This window comes from Xiphophorus couchianus, chromosome 4 (genome assembly GCF_001444195.1).
Source record: "Xiphophorus couchianus chromosome 4, X_couchianus-1.0, whole genome shotgun sequence".
Lineage (NCBI taxonomy): Eukaryota > Metazoa > Chordata > Actinopteri > Cyprinodontiformes > Poeciliidae > Xiphophorus > Xiphophorus couchianus.
Window position 1 is genome coordinate 34472760 of NC_040231.1, and position 24399 is coordinate 34497158.

General features: G+C 38.4%; 2 protein-coding genes and 2 long non-coding RNA genes across 7 annotated transcripts; 2 read left to right on the plus strand and 2 right to left on the minus strand.

Annotated features, from left to right (window-relative positions):
* Positions 1 to 220: 220 nt before the first annotated feature.
* On the minus strand, positions 221 to 15247 carry LOC114143135 (troponin I, fast skeletal muscle-like). 3 transcript variants are annotated; one of them, XM_028014933.1, is made up of 8 exons: positions 8187 to 8301; positions 8005 to 8090; positions 7372 to 7403; positions 5297 to 5336; positions 5080 to 5208; positions 3826 to 3915; positions 898 to 1071; positions 221 to 528 (listed from the first exon to the last, which is right to left on the minus strand). In XM_028014933.1, the coding sequence occupies exons 3-8, from the start codon at positions 7377 to 7379 to the stop codon at positions 451 to 453; spliced, it is 519 nt and encodes a 172-aa protein (XP_027870734.1). In that variant the 5' UTR covers positions 7380 to 7403; positions 8005 to 8090; positions 8187 to 8301; the 3' UTR covers positions 221 to 450. The 3 variants fall into 3 exon arrangements, with proteins under 3 accessions (XP_027870734.1, XP_027870733.1, XP_027870735.1); XM_028014932.1 differs by lacking the exons at positions 8005 to 8090; positions 8187 to 8301 and adding an exon at positions 14800 to 15247; XM_028014934.1 differs by lacking the exon at positions 8187 to 8301 and having other exon boundaries at positions 8005 to 8116.
* On the plus strand, positions 10532 to 11923 carry LOC114143144 (uncharacterized). Its single transcript, XR_003595172.1, has 3 exons — positions 10532 to 10959; positions 11058 to 11120; positions 11384 to 11923. It is a non-coding gene; the product is annotated as an uncharacterized LOC114143144 (long non-coding RNA).
* Positions 15248 to 15923: 676 nt separating the features above from the next.
* On the minus strand, positions 15924 to 22781 carry LOC114143139 (troponin I, fast skeletal muscle-like). 2 transcript variants are annotated; one of them, XM_028014940.1, is made up of 7 exons: positions 22701 to 22781; positions 21468 to 21500; positions 21215 to 21251; positions 17084 to 17212; positions 16740 to 16829; positions 16412 to 16585; positions 15924 to 16315 (listed from the first exon to the last, which is right to left on the minus strand). In XM_028014940.1, the coding sequence occupies exons 2-7, from the start codon at positions 21473 to 21475 to the stop codon at positions 16238 to 16240; spliced, it is 516 nt and encodes a 171-aa protein (XP_027870741.1). In that variant the 5' UTR covers positions 21476 to 21500; positions 22701 to 22781; the 3' UTR covers positions 15924 to 16237. The 2 variants fall into 2 exon arrangements, with proteins under 2 accessions (XP_027870741.1, XP_027870742.1); XM_028014941.1 differs by having other exon boundaries at positions 22705 to 22779.
* LOC114143146 (uncharacterized) lies at positions 17809 to 18308 on the plus strand. The gene is made up of 2 exons (XR_003595174.1): positions 17809 to 18043; positions 18247 to 18308. It is a non-coding gene; the product is annotated as an uncharacterized LOC114143146 (long non-coding RNA).
* Positions 22782 to 24399: the final 1618 nt, after the last annotated feature.

A 24399-nucleotide genomic window follows, 5' to 3' on the forward strand; every position in this document is an offset into this window, starting at 1 on the left:
TCGTACTGACAGTGAGAGAATCCCCATGTTCAATGGTTAGGGGTTCCAAAAGAGGCTTATTAGGATTGGCAACATTGTCGCAGTTCATTTAATTGACCTTTTACTGGAAATGATCAAAGTAAATCCTACATTATGTTATGTGTCTATTCGTCAATAATCACCAGTGTGTCAGTTTGAATGATGTGATCTATCAAGTAAATAAAAGCAGCAACAAACAAAATTACTCATATTTCAAAGCATTTATTTCTACTGCTTTCATGAAAACTGGTACATTCTGATGTGATGTTTCTCAGCCAGTAGTTATACTCTCACAGGAGTATAGTGTGCTCACAGACAATTAGAAAAGCAAGACAGAGTGCTCCGCTCTGGGCCCTGACAGGGGATACAGAGGTGCACCCCGTCAGTCAGACCTGTCTCCCCTGCTATCATCTGCCACAGTCCTGCAGAGTTTTAGGAGGACTCAAACATCTTCTTCCTGTCGGCCTTGTCCTCAATGTTCTTACGCCAGTCGCCGATTGCTTCTGTTGGCTGGATCATACAACAAGGAATTGTTAATACACAAAACTGACAAAACATGTCTAGCGCTTGAAATAAGTAAGAACTCAACAGATTTCTGTGAAATGAAAAAGAGCTCCATTGATTTCTTTAGAGTTTCTTGGCTGGAAAAGTCTTGTGTTGTTTACTGTAAAATATGTCCTCTAGTACTTTAAAAAAAAGTATGATTACTACTCTTGATTTGTTATTAGTTATAAAAAAGAGGATTGTACATAAAGTGCAATACGTAGCTAAGGCATTAAAGCAAAGTTCATTAGCAGTCACGGCTGTTTGGTAGACGTTAAAGGTGCAAAACAGTGAAAACCTGATGCCAATTTTCTTTGTTAGAGCTTTGAGCCTCACCTCCTCTTTGGTCTCCTTCTTGACCTGCTTCAAGTTGGCCCTCAGGTCCATGTTGACCGTGTGTTTGGAGCCCAGCAGAGCCTTCAGCATGGCGTCGGCGGACATACGCACCTTCTTCAGGGCGGGCTTCTTCACTCCAGCCAGATCCACCACCTTCAGCTTCAGATCCTCAATCTGGGGACAAAGAAATGCTTATTCACATAATAAACAAAATCTACATGTTAGTGACATATTTACCAATGAATGCAATGTTCAACACATAAAATGCAGAGGTTATACATGTTGCCTAAGGTTACACATTGCTGGAAACATCTGTCATTTCCTGACAGAGGTTTGTGTTCACACCAACCTGCAGCGCAATGCTCTGTATATCTCTCTAATGTTGTTGTTATTGTTGTTGTAGGAGCTTTTATACCTGAATGGCTGTGACAAAGTTGTACCAAGTCGTACCGCTGCAGCCAAAAGAAAAATTCAACTGCCTAAGTACTGAGGCCTCTAAGTTTTAGGCCAAAAAATGCCAAACTAAAAGAATTGCACAAAAATGTCAAAATTTGCACAGGAACAAAAAGACAGAGCCTATTAACAAAAAAAAGTTGATTTAGGGGTGAGTTTCATTTTGTGCATATGTGCGTGTGTGTGCAGGTTGTTACCTGCATACCTGTCTGTGATTTACTTCTTCTCTTACCCAATTTCTGCTGGAGCTAAGCACCAGCTCCTTAGAGCAGGTTATAGTTTCTTTGGTGCGCAAAGTATATGGTGAACATATGACCACAATTTTAGGGTGGCAAACTATTAGGTTCTTACAGTCTAAGGGTGTTATAGTAAAAGGGTGTTTTTCTCTTTGGGCTGACTCATATTTCTGACTTGAGTTTCTCTCTCTGTACATAGATGTAAACATAAAAGAGCAAGAAAAGGGGAACTGAAACAAGCAGTTTCCACTGATAAGACAACTTGCAACAAAACATAAAAGGCACATGAGGCAGTAAAATTACATCGTCTCTAGCACTTCCTACAATCTATGGCATCTTCTGCCTTCTAAGCCACTGCAAGTCTTCAGCTCCCAAAAAACACTCACTGACAAAGGTCTGTGTGCAAATGCTCAGCTTCACATCTCACTTTCACAATAAACACAAGCCTGGAGACCATGGGCGTAGGTTTGGGTATGGATATAGGTTTGGGTATGAATATTGGTCGTGACATGTCACGACCAATATTCATGGGATATAAAATAGTCCCGACCAATTTTTGCCATATTAATTTAAAAAAAAAAAAAAACATATGTATTTTTTAACAAAAACAAAATAAATAAACGAAAATCGACATTGATTAATTTAATATTTCAATATACTACGCAGTGGTAGCATTCATTTTAAATGCTGGTGAGTTGGTGAGTAAGTTGTAAGGTCCCACCAAAACTTAGACCAAACCTACGCCCTTGCTGGAGACATTGCCTTGGTCCCACAGAGCTCCAGCTATGAAGGCCTTGGAGGGACAGAACTGGCCTGCTGAGCTAACTAAGGGGTTAACCCTTCAACAGCAGGAAGTGACCAGATTCCTTCTTCACAAAGACGACCAACTGCTGACATTGACCATGTAACCACGCTGTGTTTCCTGTCGTTAGCAAAGCAAATTAGCACCGCTAGAAATATTTTCTAAAGATTGTAAAAACAAAGAAATGAATAGGACACTGAATAGCGTTAGCACAAATCACACAGCTGAGCATTACACAAAGGCCTAAAGCTCAAGTTAACATGTAATGATTTCGGTTAATGTTGGTCACATCTCTTACCATTTTATTCAATGGAAGAAGTTGTCCTTTTGACAGTCACAACAAATAACCTTTATTTGTTTAACTTTGCACATATTAACATTGTCTTTCCCACAAAGCAGAACTATTCTTCAAAAGAGATTAAAATGTGAAACTTTTGAACAGACCCATTGTTCTATGTATGAAACTAACAGATGAAGTCTTATAGTATAGTATAGTCTCATATCCACCCTGGAACAAATTCAATAAGTCAGAATATATGTCCTGGTAATCTATTTGTCAGATTAGAAGTACCTTTTAAAAATAATAATCTTTAAGCAGTTATTAAGCATACTTTTCATTAAACCCACATTTATGTTTTTCAAAATATATTTTTTTATTGGTATGACATTATATTCTGATTTTGAATGTCATGTTTTATTACTTGCAAATGAAAAATCATTATAATTCATAAAAATAAAGGCTTTCAAACATCCATCTATAAGTGATAAAGTTTCTGAAATAAATGGACTTTTTGGTATTCCAATGCTTTGAATGGGTCCGTACATCCAAAAAAAGTTAAAACACTCATATCAGTTGAAGAGTTTCTGAATATTAAATGTGCTAATAGAAAGGGATTTGTGCTTGTTAGAGTGTGTTTGGAGTCTTTTAATAACTCACTAATATGCAAACCCATGAAAAGAAAAGAATTATCACATTTTTTCATTGATAATTTGACAAGTCTTTGACAACAACCTCCACTGCAGTTGAGAATGAAAGGCCTTTGATTTTATCTGGGACAAGAGAAACGACAGTTTGAGGTTTTTAGTCAAATCTCCCTGAACCTGGTTAGAACTGAATGTAATATTGAACTGAATATTGTTGTGTTTTTAACTTTAGTTACAGTTTTAGTCTCTTAACAACTGAAATCTCAGGTGTCAGTTAAAGGAGCATTCTCAGTGGTGAGCTGTGGACTCTGTCCACTCGATCTGTTTCTCTCCTGGCACAGTAGAACAAGTAGAAATAAACACATAGAACCACTCATAAAGCTATGTACAATGTGTAAAATTTGTATTGAACATTCTGGAAATCAAATGAATGGTTTCTGAATATTGGATTTGACTTTTCAATATAACTTCATCTTTAAGGTTTCTAAAGTTTTGCTCTTGGTTGTCTCTCACCTCTTTATCAGCCTTCTGAACTTTGGCCTCTGCATCATACCTCGCCTCATCAATCTTGTCAATGGCAGCATGGAGCTGCTTGCAGATTTCCTGTGGATTCACAGAAACAATGCATATTTTCAGCAACTTATAAATGCCATAACTAGATTTAATCAGTTATGGCAGTTATCTATGACAAGAATATTGACTGTTATTTTAAATAACAACAGTCTTGTTTGTTTTAAAACATTTTGTGAAACTTTTTGTACTGTTTTATGACTAAAGGAACTAATAAAAACACCATAAAGATATAATGTAAGAAGACTTCAGGCTTAAAGATTACTGTATTACATTTACAGATATTCACACACCATTACTGTCTTTTCATGTACATGGAAACTTAAAAAAGTTATCTGCACAAAATTCTTACATTTTTTGAGACAAGAGGATGGCAAGGGAGTTTGATTCCTAACATAATTCCAGACTCTTAAGGACTCTACATGTCATGATTTGGGTGGTGAGGCACAGGCAGCAGACCCAGGGTAAGATGAATAAGATGGTTTAATAATGAAAGTAGTCCAAAAATCCAAAAACATACAAAGTCCAGGCAACACAAAGGAGCGGATGCAGAAGCTCGCAGATAGTGACAACAGGTACTGGACAAACACGACGAGGAACAAAGAACACAGGTGGGGTTAAATACACAGAGGGTAATCAAGGAGACAAGAAACACCTGGGAACAATCAAGGGGAGACAGTACAACACGGAGACTAAGAGACACAGAAACTCAAAATAAACACAGCTAAGGAACAGATCCTGACACTAAATCAGATCAGCATCTATTGTCCTAAATATAAGCGCTGCCCTGTTCAGTTTTCTGCTCTCCACTTACTATCTTGGTGTATGATTCAAGCCCCTTTGGTTATTTCCATAAATATTTGAGGTGATCTTTAACATCTTGTTCAAAGATCTACTCTTTGCTTCAAGTGAAGTGAAGTTCCAGATTTAAATTTTCTGAAACATATTTTTACTATTTGGGGACACAGGGAAGTTCAATGTTTAAGCTTTAAAAACATAAAATTAGTAAACAAATTTCATTTGAAAAAATGATAAAATAAATTCTAAGTTTCCTTTCCAAACATAGCCAGAAATGTCTTCATTATGTGGAGACCTGCTGTCTATTACCTGGGATAAATCCCTTTTTTAAGATGCAGTCCCTGTGTTAGACTAAGTGTCAGAAGGAACCTCTCTGGATTCAGTGTGTTTCGCTCTCACCGTGAGGGCAGCTGTGTCTCCGCTGAGGTCAGGCAGTGGGCAGTTTTCAGCAAGGTAGGCCTCTTTTGCAGCTGCAATTGATTTCTTCTCCTCCTCGAGCCATTTGGTAGCAATCTGCAGCATCAGGCTCTGTAGAAACAGATCTGAATTAGTGAAAGGAACTGTCCTAACAATTTTATTTTCTCAATACAAAAATAGAGCAAAGTTAAATTCAGACCTTCAGTTGATGCCTGCGGCTCGATGTCATTTTCTTTCCCCTGTAAGGAGAGGACAAACAATCAATGAGATATCAGTTACTATTATATTTTATTTTTTGAAGATATTGTCAGTTGATATTACATACTAAACTATATGCCAGCCACTACAGCAACACAGTGACAGGAGACAGCTAGGTCTTTGGTCTTTTACAGTGTGGTTAACAGAAATGTACAGAACAGGTTCCATCTAAACTGCTCTTGAAAATCCTAAGAACTTTTATTGTCTTAGTTCAGTTTCTTATTGCGATTAGCAGAAAACCTGACACATAGACAAAACTGCAAGTTTAGGGGGGGTGTTACATTTGCAACTAAATGGATTGTTGTTTATGTCTAATAATACAGTATTATTATGTAAAACATTACTCTGAGTTTCATTTAGCAGTTAAATTTTACCTACAATGACAAAATCACCCATCAGAACGTTTAAACAGAGGTTGTACATTTTAAAAACCAAGAATCAAAAATTTACAAGCATGTAAAGAGAAATGAATCAGCAAGAATCCAAAGTTGCTAGCAGCAGGAGCAACTGGCAACTGGTTTTACATAAAATAGGCTTCACCCCACTTACATTAAAGATAGCTTACAACTTGACATATTAGTTAATAAAGATGTTTCTAATTATATTTTAACAAGACAAAATACCTCTCTAAGATATCTTTACTCTTATTCTGACTTGTATAAATGATATCAGATTTTAATTTAAGTTGTAGAGGTTTCAATTCAAAATATCTATAATGAATTGCTGAAACATATATGTCAGATAACATTTAAATTATGATTAGTCATAAAGTAAATTTGAGACGTCTCATTTTTTGTTCTGTCATAATTCCAGGTAAATATATTGTAAATGCATTTTTAGATAAGAGATATGTAGGTTTGTAAAATTCACCCTTTAAGTGTCACCCTCACTTATATTTAAGTCAATGTGTCTGTGTTGTTGTCATGACAGCTAAGGGGCTTTAAATGGCAGAATCAAAAAAATTAATAATATTAATAATAATGCAGAACTAATTTAGAGATATCTAGAATTGTTTTGACTACTCAACATTCCTGTTAGGAGATCTCCAAATGAATCAGAGATATCTTGAATCTGTATCCTGACCAGTCAAGATTATATAAATGATATCTTGAATAATTATTCTGTAAAATCATAGTATCCCAGACTTATGCAGCATTTTAAAATCAGTTTGAAACAATGAAAAATAAAATAAAATAAAATGTACCATTTTCAGCTTGGAAGTAGGTTACCAGGAGCAATTTAGTTTTTCATAGCTATTTTTAAGTGCAGTGTGTGTATAAATTCTCCTCGAGTTTTCCTCGTATCCTGTAGTGCTGAAATTTTAAATTGTTGCATTTTCTTGCAATTTTGTTGCTGGGCACACACAATTCTGCAGGCAACTGTTTGGGCAGCTCAAGGGGTCATGCAGTTTTAAATTCAGATATCTAAAATTCTCATTTTGATAAATCTTAATTGCATTTGGGAAATCTTGAATCATAGGGATGTGTGACCCGGTCACATCATTAGAGATATCTTCAACTAACTGAAGATATCTTGAATTATTCTTAAGTCAAGTTAGATTCTTAGTCATGCGGATGTCTTAAATGATCATTTCAGACAGTCAAAATGTAACTGAAGAATTTGTTGATATCTAGAAAATGATCACAGATAGTCAGAAAAGAAAACAATTTTATGTTAAGACAGCCTGCCATACAGCTAAGGCTGAAAAGGAATCCCACCAATAGGCACCATATTGGTTGATATATGTATTTACCAATCAATCAATCAATTATATATGCCGGTACATCAATCAGCAATCTTAAGTTAACAAATGACACGTTTTAAGGAAGGTTGGCGAACATATGTACTATAAACTGAAATCGAAGCAGTCAAAGAACCTTTATGAAAACTGTTCTTGAGTTTTGATAAAGAAAGAAATCAGATTTTGAGGCGTTGGATTTATTTGGAGAATTAAAATCTGAATGATCCTGGGATAACATAAAATATCAACAGAAGCATCTGGATATTAATACTTACTCAGACATTTGGCTGTGCTTGATCTTCACACCCTGTTCAGACAGAGAAAACAGTTTTAGGCACACAAACTATCTCTCTGCAGGAAAGAGAAAATGTTTTAGAATAAATACAATCCGGCTCCCAAAGCAGCCAGTCTTAGCTGGGTGGGGCCAGATGCCTCAGTAACTGTGCTAAACAGCTGGCCTTATGGAAGACATATCACCTGAGCCTGAACTGGTAACAGTGAGCCGAAGGGCCGAGCACAAATAGACACCAGTGCTGGACAAAAATGTGGCTCACAGCAGCGAGTCGCAGCAGTTCAAGTGATTCAAACATCTTAAGGTCAATACAGTTACTGACACCAACCGGGTCCAGAAGCAGGCTTACTAAACTTAACGCCAAGCAGGAATCAAAAGGAATACTTCAATCAAGAATAAACCTTGTTGCAATGAAAATAAAATGCAATGATTTTATTTGACATAAAGCAATAAACTTTAAATTAGCTCATCCTGACCAAAAGTCTCTATGTGAATGGAAGCTGAGCGTTTTCTCAGTATCTGGCACTTTTCACCATGTATCAAAGTGTCATGCATTGTTCAACAATTTAAAAACATATTCAGTCAAATGCATTTTCAGGATCCTCTGTTGTCCTACCTGTAAAGCAAATCTAAAGGTGCCTCTCACTGCTGCTTCCTGGCAGAGTGAATGGAGCAAGCTGCAGGAGTGATGAGGACAAGGAGCTGCAGCAGAAGAAGAGGGAGATACTGCCAAGTCCCAAACAATAAAGAATAAATGTATATATGGTGTTAAGTGCCACCTCAGCTGGAAAGCCAGACCTCTTTATGGTAGCAGCGCCACTTCAGACCAATGGGCCGGCAGGATCCAGAAATACCGCTGCAACTCTCTGCAGAACCTCATAAATTTCTGCTGCAGGAAATCACTTCGCTATCAGGTTGCCTCCATCAGAGACAAGCAGGACGGAAGCAATTGTTACACCACAGTCAGCCAGGCGAGCTAGGCTAATCCATACCAGGAGAACAATAAGGCTCAACATCCATCACCCACTGAAGCAAAAGCTCTACTGATGAAGCTGCAGTAGACAGTTATGGAAATGGCATTAGGAGGTTAGAGAAGCTTTTAGTTCAGTAGCAAAAGGAAGTGATTACCTGAAAGCCTGGGAGTGACTACAAACCAAAGGAAACTGATCTGAGATCTTCTTCCAATAATTGGAGTGAGATCAACAGGATGAGCCTTTATATCAGCTTTTTTAATTATTTAGTTATTATTTGAAAACTTTTATTTCAAAACCATTTTTTTCCTAGAATGTTCTCTAACCTGTTTTACTTGTTATATTTCAATGGCATAATTTTGCTATTTCATTGCAGAACTAAAGTAATTGCAGCTTCCCTTCACAGTTTCTCAATCTATGGCTCGTGGACCATTAAAGGATCTTTAGTATTGGTCCTGCTGTTCAGGACTCAGAGTTAACAGTCATTCTTCTTTAAGTCATTCTTTTCTCTCTAAAGAATTTCGAAATGTCAACAGGGTAAGTAGCAAGCTGTCTTCGTTGCAGTGGCGGGGTGTGTGTGTGTGTGTGTGTGTGTGTGTGCGTGTGTGTTATAGCTGTATGTTTATAACTTATCTTAAATGTCTCTTTTCGTTCCTCTCCCCTTCCTCTTGGTGTCGGCGTCGCTGCAGCGAAATCCTCCCCCGTCTCTCTCCTCCGGCTTCCTGTCAGTCCAACTGGTTCTGGTGTTGGATGTTTGGGTTGTCCAGATCGTCCCTCAGTCAATGTCCATGTTGTCCACAGATGAAACAAGCGTCAAACAGTTCAGAGTCTTCTTCTCTCACAGCTCTGAAGCTTTGTTTAGTTTTTCTCTCTCTACGCTGATACTGGACGCCAGACCAGCGGAGGTTGTTGTGATCCCCTGAATGTAAATGTTCCATCAGTTCTCTGGTGTCAAAAAAAAATAGAATCAACAGACACGTCAGTGTCTGGAGGTGATGGAGGTCTTCTTTGTCTTCTTGATTCTCTGCATCTTCTCGGTCACTTTCATTAACTGGTTTTGTAGAAGGGACAGCATCTGGTCCAGGTTTGAGGAGTTGAGGTCAGAGGTCAGATGCACTGCAGTGAGGCTCAGACAGAAGGAAAGAGAAGAAGCAAGTAGAAATCGATTAGGGCTTGTTTTGTTGTTTTCCTCGTTTTTTCTATACATATGTATTTATGAATCTTATTTTAACCTTTTGCTTGATCATATAGTTTTAGTCATTTACTATCCATCCAGTATTATGGCTCCTGGTTTGTCAGAGAAACCTGAGGGCTAACTGGTTGTACAGCTTTGAGCTGCTTTTAGTAAGAAAGGGTCCCTTATAAATAAAATTAATTGATTGATCCTTTTAAGAAATAAAATCATTTTGTTTATTCAAATACACAAAAAGACAAACACATTTTTAAACATATTAAGGCCTGTAATTTATCCACAAAAGATTTATGTTCAGAATTTTTATTCTTTATTTGTTGTCCTCTGCTTTTTTTCAATATTTCATTATCATATAATCAAACAATTCACCCTGAGGAGGAGATTGAGTTCTGGAACCACTTAGACCCATTCTTCTTGAATTGGGTGGGATTTCTTCTTTAGACTGCAAACGTCTTTGCAAAATCCAACAAATCAGCTTTGTGGTCGCTCTGCCTCTTACTCCTTTAAGAGGGGCCTTTATTTCTGATCAAGGTCTTTAGGATTCTCTAAAGGTTTAGTTCCCTTAATTTAGAAAACCAAAACTCAAGAAAATACTTACCTTATTTACCAATAAGGACTTTCACTAAGACTCTAACCTAGAAACCAGAGGTTCCTTTTCTCTGTGGGACTTTAACCTGGTTTGGGACTCGAACCCAAACAATAGGGGGGACTCTAACCCACCCTTTTATTTATATATATATACACTGCTCAAAAAAAAAATAAAGGGAACACTCAAATAACACATCCTAGATCTGAATGAAAGAAATATTCTCATTGAATACTTTGTTCTGTACAAAGTTGAATGTGCTGACAACAAAATCACACAAAAATCATCAATGGAAATCAAATGTATTAACCAATGGAGGCCTGGATTTGGAGCCACACACAAAATTAAAGTGAAATAACACTACATGCTGATCCAACTTTAATGTAATTGTAACCCACATAAAATGGGGATGCCTCTTTAAGAAACGGAGGTTAGGGAAGCTAGGTGGTCTACCTAGCCAATAGGAAGTTTAGCTTCCAGTGAGTTTAAACCAATCAGAATTCGGACTGCCGCTGCAGGACCCGCCCTTCCGCAGCATTGAGTGTGTAAGCGAGAGAGATCCGGAAACGATTAAGCTGGGCAGCGTGAGAGTCTCTGTTTTAAAACAGTTATACAACTCTAAACAAACGCTTTCCCAGATCATCCGACTTCTAAGCTGGACGCGTGAAGTGAAAAAAAAAGAAAAGGAAAGACAAGTTCACTTTTTCTGCTGAACACCGTTAGAGCTGACTCGTTAGCTCTAACGGCCAACGGCTACTGGTTTAGCTCTAACGGCTACTAGGCTAACGTTTTAAGTTCATCTTGTTCTCCGTTCAGTTGAAGGTAAAACCTAATTTACGTTATATTCTTACTTTGTTCACAATGATAGCTCATATTATCAAGGCTAAAGCATGGAAAATATGCCTTATTACACTATCTAGTGCCTCACGGGTCCGGACTGAGAGCCACCATATTGTTGTCCCTAACGTGTCGCATTGAGATCGGTGAGCATATTCTGTGCCTTTCATTTGGGTTTTTGTTCTGTTTATCACATTTTTGTTGAATAATATTGTTTATCTGAACTATTTGATTATTAAAATGTAAACTTTTACTGATTTTGGATAAAATGTAATGTTTAATATTGTTTGAAGAAATGCTTTTGTAATTTACAGTAATTGATGTCAAATATACAGAAACATGATTTAAGGATTAAAGCTAGAACAGCTTAATAAAATCCTATGATTCTGCTGGTCCTGTCTGTTGACAGGTCAGGTTTTTTGTTTATGCTGGATTGTTCCTGAGGTGGATTCCTCCTGTGACTTTGATGGTGAGCCTTCCCACCTGGACTTAGAAAGAACTGGATTCCTGGATTCCTTCTTTTCCGTTTGGAGTCCTGCTGCACCCCGCGGTGTGGTAGGCTGGTACCACTCACATCTTCACACACAGTTGGTTAGGAGTGAGACCACTGACTGACATTTTTCTTTTTATTGTTTAATCCTGGAATTTCTGATCTCACCTTTTGGACTGGTTTTTATTTGGTACTTTGTAACAAACTGCTATGTAGGAAATTCTCCTCATGTGAATGGTGTTGAGCTGAACCTAATTGGAACTGGAATTGATTGATCTGTTGCCTATTACGATTTAGAATTCAGATTACCAGGGTGCACCCAAAAGGTTCAAAACTGAGAACTAGCACTTGGCCAAGTATTTGTATTATTTTTTTGTATTTTATTGTGTGTAATTTTATTTTCATAATTGTGTGTCTTGTATAACTGTTTGTTAATTTCATGGTTTATGTCACTAAAGCCAGTTTTTTTAAATTCATTTAACTGCCTTTGTGTGTCATTTAAACACCCCACTATGCTCCGATAGTCGAACCTATTGGCCCATTCATCTAATATATAAAATACCCTTCTCATCTGTGTTACATAATGTCCTTAAAACAAGTCAAAATGAGGCTCAGTATTGTGTGTGGCCTCCACATGCCTGTATGACCTCCCTGCAACACCTGGGCATGCTCCTGATGAGGTGGCTGATGGTCTCCTGAAGGATCTCCTCCCAGACCTGGACTAAAGCATCCGCCAACTCCTGGACAGTCTGTGGTGCAACGTGATGTTGGTGGATGGAGCGAGACATGATGTCCCAGATGTGCTCAATGGGATTCAGGTCTGGGGAACAGGCTGGCCAGTCCATAGCTTCAATGCCTTCATTTTGCAGGAACTGCTGACACACTCCAGCCACATGAGGTCTAGCATTGTCCTGCATTAGGAGGAACCCAGGGCCAACCGCACCAGCATATGGTCTCACAAGGGCTCTGAGGATCTCATCTTGGTACCTAATGGCAGTCAGGCTACCTCTGGTGAGCACATGGAGGGCTGTGCGGCCCTCCAAAGAAATGCCACCCCACACCACTACTGACCCACCGCCAAACCGGTCATGCTGAAGGATGTTGCAGGCAGCAGACCGCTGCTGGGTTGTTGCCCTCCTACGGCCTCCTCCACGTCTCCTGGTGTACTGGCCTGTCTCCTGGTAGCGCCTCCAGCCTCTGGACACTATGCTGACAGACACAGCAGACCTTCTTTCCACAGCTTGCATTGATGTGCCATCCTGGATGAGCTGCACTACCTGAGCCACTTGTGTGGGTTGTGGAGTCCGTCTCATGCTACCACGAGTGTGAAAGCACCACCAACATTCAAAACTGACCAAAACATCAGCCAGACAGCATAGGTACTGAGAAGTGGTCTGTGGTCCCAACTGCAGAACCACTCCTTTATTGAGTGTGTCTTGCTAATTGCCAATAATTTCCACCTGTTGTCTATTCCATTTGCACAACAGCAGGTGAAATTGATTGTCAATCAGTGTTGCTTCCTAAGAGGACAGTTTGATTTCACAGAGGTTTGATTTACTTGGAGTTAAATTGTGTTGTTTAAGTGTTCCCTTTATTTTTTTGAGCAGTGTATATATATGTGTGGGCTGCACAGTGGCGCAGTTGGTAGCACTGTTGCCTTGCAGCAAGAAGGTCCTGGGTTCGATTCCCGGCCGGGGTCTTTCTGCATGGAGTTTGCATGTTCTCCCTGTGCATGCGTGGGTTCTCTCCGGGTACTCCGGCTTCCTCCCACAGTCCAAAAACATGACTGTCAGGTCAATTGGTTTCTCTAAATTCTCCCTAGGTGTGAGTGTGTGTGTGCATGGTTGTTTGTCCTGTATGTCTCTGTGTTGCCCTGCGACAGACTGGCGACCTGTCCAGGGTGAACCCCGCCTCTCGCCCGGAACGTAGCTGGAGATGGGCACCAGCAACCCTCCCGACCCCATTAGGGACAAGGGTGAACAGAAAATGGATGGATGGATGGATGGTATATATATGTATTTTATTAATTTTTTTTTTTTTATTAAATTTTTATTTATTTATTTATTTATTTTCCTGGGACTTTAACCCGACTTTTTCTTTTAATACCGTCAATCTCTATACCCCAGGGTGAAAAGATCCTTTACTATTTCAGATTTTATCATTTAGAATTTGCAAAGTTAGTTTGTTAGCATGAGTTGAGTATCCCACCTGATAACAGTGGTTTTGAGTTCGTTGATCCTAGCACTGGAGCCATGGAGCCGACCAACAGCCCCCTTCTCTCTCAAATCCTAAACGAGGTTTGAGGCTGGAGTCTAGTCCAGGTTGGCCAAACGCTGTTTGTCGACGTCCTCAGATGTCCAGTCAAGGGATCCGGGTCACGGCACCAAATTGTTGTGGAAAAAACTATTTTACCAAGCACTGTCAGGTGAAGTCACTCAATCAGGTTTATTCATATATTGTGCACAATACAGAGCTTGTAGGACAATCAATAATGAAGAAGGTGTGGATGAAAAGCTCTGCCAGGCAGAGACAACACATGAGTTTTATACCAAGGATAAGGAATTCAAAGCAAGGTGCGAGACTGTCTGGTTCTGATGCAGCTGTAGAAAACAACTCCCAGCCTTGTACATCTAACCCAAATAGTTCTTTTGGTGAGAGTTCACAGGCATTTCATATAACATGATCAGCAGATGTTAACTTGTAGTAATTTTCCACCACCATGTGTTAAAATTCCAATCTCACAGTTTTCACAGCAGTCCATGCCAACACTTTTTTTCACATCAAACCCTTTAAACAGTCATTACATTGCACAAAGCAAAAGTTAAGCTATGAACACAGAGGCCTGTCTTTGACTTTAACCTTAATAACAAGTCCTGTAAAATGTTGTGTAAGGTCAAAATCATTGTTTTACATCACATTACTTGTTTGAAAGACCAATCTCCACAATGTTGAATATAGACTGCAAAATATCTGAAAATATCTGAAACATTTGTTTCAACTGTTGCATTCCCAAATTAGTCTGATTTTGTTACATTACCAGAGAAAATGTTTCCAGTTTCACTGGCTATCAATAATCAATAATAAATGTGATTCCTCACTTTTACTTGGTGATTTGGACTTGACTGGCTCATAGCGTCCCCCTCTAATATATTACTGATTTATATATTATGTCAAATTAAAAGTTTTATTCTGGAACCAGAAGAGTCGCCACTCATTCTTCCTCCCAGACAGAGAAGGCCAGTGAAAATTGCAAGTTTGGAATTTCCATAAAGATTATATAAACAGGGTCTTGAGATTTATGCAATAGAACTTAATATAAAAAGAAAATAGCTTACTTGATGTCTAGAGGCTGCTTTCATGTTGGCTTCACTGCACCTGAAAACAAACAGAAAAACAGTAAATAAGAAAAGAAGTGTCAAGCAGGAAAAAGAATGTTGAACAAAACAAAACAGTCGACACTTCTTACCTTTTGTTGAATGAAGTAAGTACAGATCAGGACCAGCTGGAATGTGTGTATGACTGCACTGAATTTACTTTTTCATTACATGGCTGGAGATGACATGATGTAGTGTTAGTGCATTTTACTTAAAGAATGATGACATGACCTTGATACTTTTCCAGTTTCACAGATTTGCAGAGTTCTGATGGAGGACTGGACAGCGTCCTGCAGTGGGTAGCCCTCTGCTGACCCTGTGTGGCTGACAGGGTCACTGAAGTAACTCTACACTGAGAAACATTTTAAGTTATGGCAGAAAGTCAGGAAGCAACTTTTATCTCCTAATAAACGCTAAATCAATAAAAGATTTGTAGCATGACTAGAGTTAGCTTACATTTCTTTCACAGTTAAATGCTTGCTTTTCAATGCTGGAACAGTAAGAAAGAAATAATGATAGAGGACATGGAATCTTGTACTGTTGTGGACGTTCTCTTTTTTATTCTTTTCTATATTTGATATCATGGTAAAATACTGAGGATAAAAGGTAATTATGACCCACATCTGCACTTTGACAGCAGTTTGATTCTGGTATTTAAACATTACAGTGAACTAGACTAATAAAGCTGTAGCCGCTACACAATTTTACCAGGTTGAGGGTTAGGGTCTCGTTTTGTATTGTGGTTAGCTATGAGCAAACAGAAAGTGCTGGATTTTTGTTGAAAGTTGTAGAAAATTGATAATTGAGTGTTCTACCAAATAAACATGCCTAACATTCTGCAACAATAAAATGTTGGCTTTCACTGAACCGTAAATACAAAGGCACACATTTAATGCACTAGACTGGTGTTACAGAAAAATTAGGTAAGTTTGGTAAACCTTGCCACGGGTCCTAATGTAGCCAATGCATCTGTTTTACAGTGTTGTCTCTCACTGAGTTTAAAGATAAGTTATTATGTATGAAACAGAACATGTTGACATAAAAAAGCTAGTTGGAATTGTAAAACAAAGGCATCTTTACTCATCTAAACTATTGCATTCAATTTATTTTTTAAAATCTCACATTGATAAGTAAGGAACACATGAGGGACAGTATTGGGTTTGGTGTCTTAGACGAGGATGCTTGTTGCCTAAAAATGTTGTGGCTTGAATAACCCACCATCCAGAGGACGGTCAACCATTCTAGCTAATGCTGCTTAATGCACTATACAGATGTACAATAACAAAAGCAGGCTGAAACACACTCGTTTATGAAACAAAAGATGATTTGATAAAGAATGTAAGACATTTCAGAAGCGTGTAAACAGCCCAGAGCAACTGAAGGTGTAGAGGTCAGTTCTTTAAGCGCTCTCAAACATCTTCTTCCTGTCAGCTTTGTCCTCAATGTTCTTACGCCAGTCACCCACTGCCTCTGTGGGCTGAAGCACACACACACACACACACCAACACACGCAGTCAACTGTTAGCAAAACGCAACAACAGCTGGTCCAAGCTTCCTTCGACAAAATTCTCACCTCCTCTTTGGTCTCCTTCTTGACCTGCTTCAGGTTGGCCCTCAGGTCCAGGTTGACCGTGTGTTTGGAGCCCAGCAGAGCCTTCAGCATGGCGTCGGCGGACATACGCACCTTCTTCAGGGCGGGCTTCTTCACTCCAGCCAGATCCACCACTTTGATCTTCAGGTCCTCAATCTGGGAGCAACGGAGCAGTATCGAACTGAAACTAAAGACCAGTGTCCTGTTGTCTTCTAACAGCATGCTTCCAAACAGATGTGCTTGATGGTTTTCATTCCAACATCATGATGAGATCAATGAAAGTGTACGATAAAATCTTCAGAAGATCTACCTCTTTATCAGCCTTGCCAACTTTGGCCTCCAAGTCATATCTCTCTTCATCCACTTTGTCGATGACAGCGTGTAACTTTTTGCAGGTTTCCTTGTTTTAATTGAGAAGTGATGGTTACTTATTGATATTAGAAAGCAGATAGTGATTAGTTTTAAGTTACGTTTTAAAAGATGACCAAATGAAATGTAAATACGTAACTGAGCAAAACTAAATGAAACCTTTCTTGACCAAGACTAATGGACACCAGTCTTTGCTAGTCTCATTAATGAACTGATGGAACACACAGAGATACTGATAGAGGGTCTCTATCAGAGCGTTGTGTTGTGAAGCTGAGGGTCTCTCACCATGAGGGTGGCCTGGTCTCCACTGAGGTTTGGTGCAGGACAGTTCTCAGCCATGTAGGTCTCCTTGGCTACAACCAGATCCTTCTTCTCCTTCTCAAGCCAGGTTGCAGCCACCGACAGAACCAAACTCTGAGGGGAAGGACAGAGGATAGGCCTTCATGAAAGAATCGTTTTTATTATTCAATAGACTTTCAGGCTTTGTTGATGCAAATGCTGCTTTTTATGAGAAAGAAAATGTCGCTCAGATTTATTATTTGTTGAGTTTTTCTTAGAAAGATTTACAAACTTAAAAAAGTAAATGTTTCCAATTTTGACATGAATTTGATAACAAAGTTGAGCAAAAGCACATCAGAGTATGCATATTACTGCATATATTGGATTATAGAAAGACGGACGGACGGACGGAGAGATAGATAGATAGATAGATAGATAGATAGATAGATAGATAGATAGATAGATAGTTGGGGGTATTATTTTCTTAGATAGTATATTTACCCTTACAGTTCAGTCTTGCTTTTTTTTCCTTATACTTTTTACCTAATCTTGAACATGTGTGCCTTTGTTTACCTTTAACTTGCTGCTCATATACAGAACAGTAAAACTATTTCTGTTTCTATTCATGAGACATTTAAAGAATCAAAAACTCCGTTATTTGGTGAGATTGGAATCAGGATTGGTTTAGAAATGGAGTACTAAAAACTTTCTTAAATTGTCTAACTTTCCTCGTGTAGCTGAGTTAATTTTATTTATTTATTATTTTATGAACCTTCCCAAAACATTTTTATTTCTATTTTGTCGAATTAACATGTCTGCTGACATGGCTATTTCTGTTTTGACTGCTTTTATTTTTGGTTCCTAATGTAAATATTGTTTTGGGGGAAACGTTATTAGTGTTGCACAAAGCAATGTTCAGTGACGTAGCTGCAGCAGCCAGGCAGAGGCTGCCTAACGGAGCTGCTGGTAAGACGCGTGCTAAAGCTACCTCTCACTTTTAATAATGTTTATGTTGTTAAAAATAGTTTTCACAGCTTTTGTTCTGCAAAAATATAAGGTTAACTGTGCAAGTGTTTTTAAAACAAACTTTGGTGTTGGTTAAAGTTAATTTGTTACCTTTATTAAGTTTGTATAAAGTTTCCCTCCAAAATGTGTTTGTTGGGCCGCAGGACTGTGACAGTGATCGTCTATCATACCTGGTGCTGAGTGTGTTCCACTGTCTTATAGGTATGTAATGGATACACAGATTTATTTTGTGGTTTGATGTTGATTTGTGCAAGATTTTACTTTTCTTTAGTCCATTTGTTGTTAATCTATAAAAAAGGCAGAGGCTGCCTAACGGAGCTGCTGGACTGTGACAGTGATCGTCTATCATACCTGGTGCTGAGTGTGTTCCACTGTCTTATAGGAAATAAAAAAAAACCCAACGCAGAGTACTATTCCTTTCCACATCTGTTACACTCGCCTCAATTTTTCTATTTCCATTCAGGACCATTGATATTGTTCTCCACTGACTGGAGTGAAAGTCAGTCAGTAGGGTTAGGGTCAGTGTGTTGGCTGATCCTAACCCTATTCTTAACCCTGAAACTCCAGTCAGTGGAAACTGAATAATAGTTCTGATAGTGACAAAACAAATTTATCAAGAGCCTTAGCAAATTAAACAACATTCTACAGCAAGGCTCTTCATCTCCTGATGTCCTGTAATCGGGTTTGCTGAAATTGGGAAACACTGACTGACATCAGATGGGGACCAGTAATCTAGCCATATTCATGTTTATGATTACATTCTAGTTTCTAAATGCAAATAAGCCTTCATCAAGTTCTAAAATTCTTAAAGTGATGCATTATCACAACGTGTTTCTGTCGCCACAAGTCAGAAAACACTGTTCTCACATGTTAATATTGTATTTAAAAAAAATCTCAGAATAGGCGCAAAAATATTTAAAATTGAAAGTAATCTAGAAAAAGTAGGAGAAAAAGTATCATGGCTGGAGATCAAAAGGGATTCCCACGCCAACATTCCCACGGGGGGAAAACTTACTATATTCAAATATGTACTGAGGATAAACATTGTGTAAGTTAGTGAAATTGTATAGTGCAGTAAGAAACATAATGAAAACACAAAGATAAATATCATGGTAAACATTCATTTTTCCTATCATTATATAGATTATTTGACTAATATTATAAAGGCAGATTAAACCTACAGCCATAATAATGCTGAAAAAAGCTAACAAGATATATACACTGTAAAATAAATTACGAAATGTTTTTTTGTTTTATTTTTGCAGAAATTCTTCAACTTTGGATTTGATCTGCACTTGGGGCTCTTTAAATGAGTAGTGTGTTGGCTGAGTGTAGCCTAACTTTGGAGATAGTTTGTTATTGACAGAGAACTGTCAGACCATGACTCCACTTGATTTGATTAAAGTGGAATTGCACAGGGAGGCAGTCAAGCTAGTAGGCACCCAATCATGCTCCATGTTCACAAAATAAGAGAAAAGGTGTTTCACAACACACCACAATCCTGGCTTCCAAGAAAACATATTTAAGAGAAAACTGTAAATCTTGCATCATTCTGCCTAAACTGACACAGAAATTCATTGGCAGCCAAAAGAAAGTGTTGAACTTCACCAAATATTCCAGCAATATGTTCTGTTTAAAGAACATCCATGACAGCAATGAATTATGAAATGTTCCCTTAAAAATAAAATAAGACCCTGTGGCGGGACAAAGATCAACAATTCTCAACAAAGAGCATGAATGAACAGGCAGTCAAAGAGATTTTCACTCTAGAATAGAGTGGAGGACATATTTTGATTGGGTGGTCAATAAAGAAAAATTCATAATTTCATTTGGTTTGCTTTACTTTCAGAAGAATTGCCAGGACAACATGATGAGCTGGTTGTGCTACAGCGATGTCACAAGGCTAAGAGCTCCTCATGAGGCAGCGAGCCAGACAGCAAGTTCTTCAGTGCTCATGAGACAAATGTAGAGAGAGAACTTAAACATTTTTAGGTATCATATATGTCTGGAAATTACTACATTTAGGACACATCATCACTTCTTCTCTTGATGGTCCAGTTCCATTTCAACCGTAACCGGATCACAACAAGGTTCACTTGAAAATAAAGCTCCAAGTTTTCAGGCAGAACAGAGGTGGTTTGTTTGCAGCACCAGAGTTCAGATGGGCTTTTACACCTGAGCAAAGTAAAGTTAATTATTTATTTTTCTTTAAATAAAGAAATAAACTAATAAAGGATATATTTTTTAAAAGTTTTTTGGCTCAAACAGCCTTTATTTGAGAGTAGTTAGACAGGAAAGTGGGTAATAAAAGAGGGGGAAGACATGCTGGGAAGGCCGACAGGCCTGGAATTGAACCTGCGACGGCCACATCAAGGACTAAGGCCTCCTTATGTGGTACATGATCTGGTGTTGCGTTCCTGCATCACCGCAGCACCCTGGTTGGTACAGGATCTGTCTCTGGTGAAGCTTGTGTCACGGCGTCAGACGTCAGGATACGAAAAAGGCATTAAACTTAATTGCTTCAGGTAAAGTCAAAATAAAAAGTTCCTTTAAGTTAACATTTTTTTACTTTTAAGTTAATAAAACACAAAAAAGTAAGTTGTCATCACTAAACCAAAAGAATGAAATGAGATTAATGTAAATACATCCATAACATGAACTACATCCCAAACACACTTTTGTACTTGGGCTAGTTGCTTAGTGCATTGCTGTGTGATTGGATGCAAGTGAATTTTGCAAACAGGGGACATGAGAGGAAGTGTATAGGAATGTTTAGTGAACAGAGAAATGGTACGCAGTAAGTAATTAAAACAAACTAAACTAGTTGAGAGTCAAATGATTGAGTCAAACACCATGAACTCAATCATTAACTTGACTGTCAGTAACTTAAAGGACCCATTAAAACTTTTTTAAAGACATTTTTTAAGAAACAAAAATATATTGATAACATTCTAAGATACTTTTTTCCAGACTGTTTTACCAGAATTAGATTAGCAACAACTGTGTTGTGTAATGTAATGACTATTGCAGTGAAGGTTTTGCTTAGCAGAGTGTGTTCTGAATCAGTATAACACATGATGAAGGCCCAGCCCAGTAAGCAGACTGCTTTACCTTCAGGTGGTGCTTGCGGCTGGAAGTCATCTTCTTCCTGTGAGAGACACAAACAAAATGAAACATACTGAATATTAAAATGGACTCTAATCAATTTCATACATCTGTTTCCTCTTTTATGTGTCAGTGTCTATAAGAGTTGATGCTTTTGAGCTAAAGTTTGCACATTATGAATATGTTCTCAGTCAAGTTAAGCCAAAGATCTGAAAACACACACACTGTCTCTTCAGCGGAAAGGAAAAAGAGAACTTACTCAGACATGTTGGCAGTTTCTTTCTTTCACAGCCTGTTTGGAAAAGAGAAACAGCAGAAGAAAAATAAGCATCTTATGACATGAGAGGCCCCGCAGTGTCCCAATGTTGCCTATTAAAACTTTTAATGAGCAGCTCAGGGGTGATAGAGCTAAGTTTAGGGGTAGGGTCAGATGTCACAGCTGGCACAGAGAGTGGGATAAGCCAAACATCCTGTGGGAATTAGCACTTAATTCTTATTGCAGAAAATAACTTTGTATGTGAATGTGCTGCAACAGCATCTTTAATAGCAGCCACTAAACACAAGCACACCTACGTACACACACACCCACACACACTGGACTTAAGTCACTCTAAGTCTTTGGACTGTAAGTCCAGTAGACTCAGAGTGTACCGGATCAAGGTTTCCGATCCCCAGTCAAATTCTATTATAGTATAATCAATTTCAGGCAGCTTAGCTGCTTTTGACACAATGTCAACAAACAGAAAAATAGGTTTGTTAATAAACTTTATAGGAAAACACAAATGTGACCTTTATTTTGTAAAAGCATGATTTTTTTTTTCAAAGACATTTTTCAACTCAGTTAAACATTTAATATGTAACATCACACCAAATGTGTTTCAATAAACTAAAAGGAGATATTCATTTTTTAAATCCTGATACATTAAAACATTGTTGTAAATCTTTTTTTTTTTTCATCCTCCACATTAAACTGTTCTACTTGTGGTGAGAAATCTCTATTGTGTTCAGGGAGCCTCTGTTCTTTGTGAACCACATGCATCTCCAGGAACCTTAACAGCCGACACTTAGCTATGCACATTTGTGAAGAAAAAATAAACCTGATGTCATAAACATGAGAACAAAAGAATAAGTTCCTCAAGCAATAATTAGAAATTTCAAATAAATATTTTTTTAAAAACTATTTATAAATCACCCCTCACGTTGTTCTAAGCATAACAACAGTATTTTACTGTATAAAATATACAAACCAATATTGAAAACCAAATACATGCCACAAATCCTAAAAAGTCATGTCAGAAAAAAGAGAAAAAAGCAAATAATAGCTCCTTAGTTGAAATTTCTTTGCCTCCTTGTTGAATTTTTTGCCTTCTGCATTGCAGGATTTCATCACCTTAGCACTTTAACATGCTAATAATAAAGTCCATATGCATGTACCAGCTGTACAGAGACACCATGAATAAAAAAAGGAGGTAGAAAAGCAGCCAGGTCTCACCTACAATGAAACAGAAAGCCAAGAAGGAGGTCAGTAGAGGCAGTGAGAACAAATCACCATCAGGGCGTTTTTATATATGAGGCTTCAGTTCTGGATGTGGAGTGGCTTTTTATGGAAATACAAGATCGTCAGTCCAATCAGCCATCAAGCGCCTGAAATATCACCATCCCCCAACTTCATCTCATCAAGGAGGAGCATCTATTTGTTTTCTATTTGAATCTTGTACAGGGGAGTAAATGGGCTGAAAAAGTCAGAAACGTATTCAAGTTTCAGGTCTGATGATAATAATTCCCCAGGAGTTTTAGCTAAAGTTATGAAGAAAATGAAATCACACACACACAAAAAAAATATCTTCACTGCAGCATCACCTTATCCGTCACCAAACTGGGAAAGAAAAGTTGTTTCATCATTAAATAAATATCTTCTGTAGTTCCTACCATCATGAAGAAGATTTCCCCTGTTGCAGAAGGAATGTGTTGCATCCCAGAGCCCACTCTGTTAGTGTTAGCGTGTCACGTATCCAGCAGAAGGACATTACTCTTGAGAACCAGTCACCCCATGTTTCTGCTGGAGAAGTGCTTTGGAAACAGTCTGTCACACTTTACATTTGACTTTCAAGCTATGAGAGGAGACAAAGAGTTAAAGGTCTCAGTGAGATGCAGTTTTACTCTCAGCTGATCCAAATAATCTAACATCTGCTATCACACTTTGCGCTTGACCTGCTGTGTGATGTACACCTGTCTCCAAGCTGTAAAAAAAAAAAAAAAAAAAGCATTTTGACTCAAATTTCTTTACCTTTCTTAACACAGACATGATTACGCTGTTGTTCAAGTCACCTGTGAGTGCAGAAACAGAAGCAGGGCATAGAGGTGCTCAAGAACCAATAACACTATTACTCCAAATAAAGTCTTATGCTCCCCTACCCTTCACTCTATAAATATCACCAACTCATTTACTGCCTGGTAAGCATTTCACTTTGGCTTAATGGTTGGAGATGTGAATCTGTCCACAGAAAGGCTTCCAGATTTTTCTCTGGCTGCCAGGAGACCTCTCATATTAACACAAGTTATAAAAATAAGGGGGGGTAATTTCAGGTGGGCAGGTTTTCCAGAAGCATTCGCTTTGACCCCTGCCTGGGTGCGATTGTAATTTACATTAAACTATCTACAAAATGTGACAGTTTAATGTACAAAATATGATCTTTCTCCATTTTCCATTCTTGTTCCTTTAGAAAAAAGTAACTTCTTAAGAAGACAGCAAGTTTTGACTCTTTCTCCGGTTTAACACACCTGGACCAATTGATGGTGCACCAGGGGGCCTCTGCAGAACGTGGACATGGGGAGGAGGTAGTTGGGACATTTGAATCAGTGGTAGTGGAGCAAAGACACAAATAAAACTGGCAGAATGGTGGCACAGTTTCCAGAGTCTTGATAGATTAAGTCTCCTTTGCTCTGTCACCTTGGAAACAGCACGCTGTTTGTAATGCAGCTCACTGATCAACCGAGCATTGCAGCACAATCACACATCTGTACAAGTATTCCTCACAAGCACTTCGTAAACTTGATGGTAGTTTAGAGTGCGACATCACCACACAGCGCCATCTGCCATCTTGTGTATCCTCCTCTTGCTTTGTCCGTCATCTTGCTTGCTAGCAGACACACACACACACATACCTGTAAACCCACACCAAATTGTTATT

Bases quoted from the DNA above. Each gene is read 5' to 3' on its own strand.
- LOC114143135 (XM_028014932.1), bottom strand. From the start codon at position 14,823: ATGAAAGCAGCCTCTAGACATCAA. The intron at 1,072-3,825 runs GTGAGAGACAAC...CTTTGTCCCCAG, and splicing joins TTCAGAAGGCTGATAAAGAG to ATTGAGGATCTGAAGCTGAA. The intron at 529-897 runs GTGAGGCTCAAA...TGTATGATCCAG, and splicing joins AGAAGGAGACCAAAGAGGAG to CCAACAGAAGCAATCGGCGA.
- LOC114143139 (XM_028014940.1), bottom strand. The intron at 16,830-17,083 runs GTGAGAGACCCT...AATTAAAACAAG, and splicing joins GAGACCAGGCCACCCTCATG to GAAACCTGCAAAAAGTTACA. The intron at 16,316-16,411 runs GTGAGAATTTTG...TGTGTGCTTCAG, and splicing joins AGAAGGAGACCAAAGAGGAG to CCCACAGAGGCAGTGGGTGA.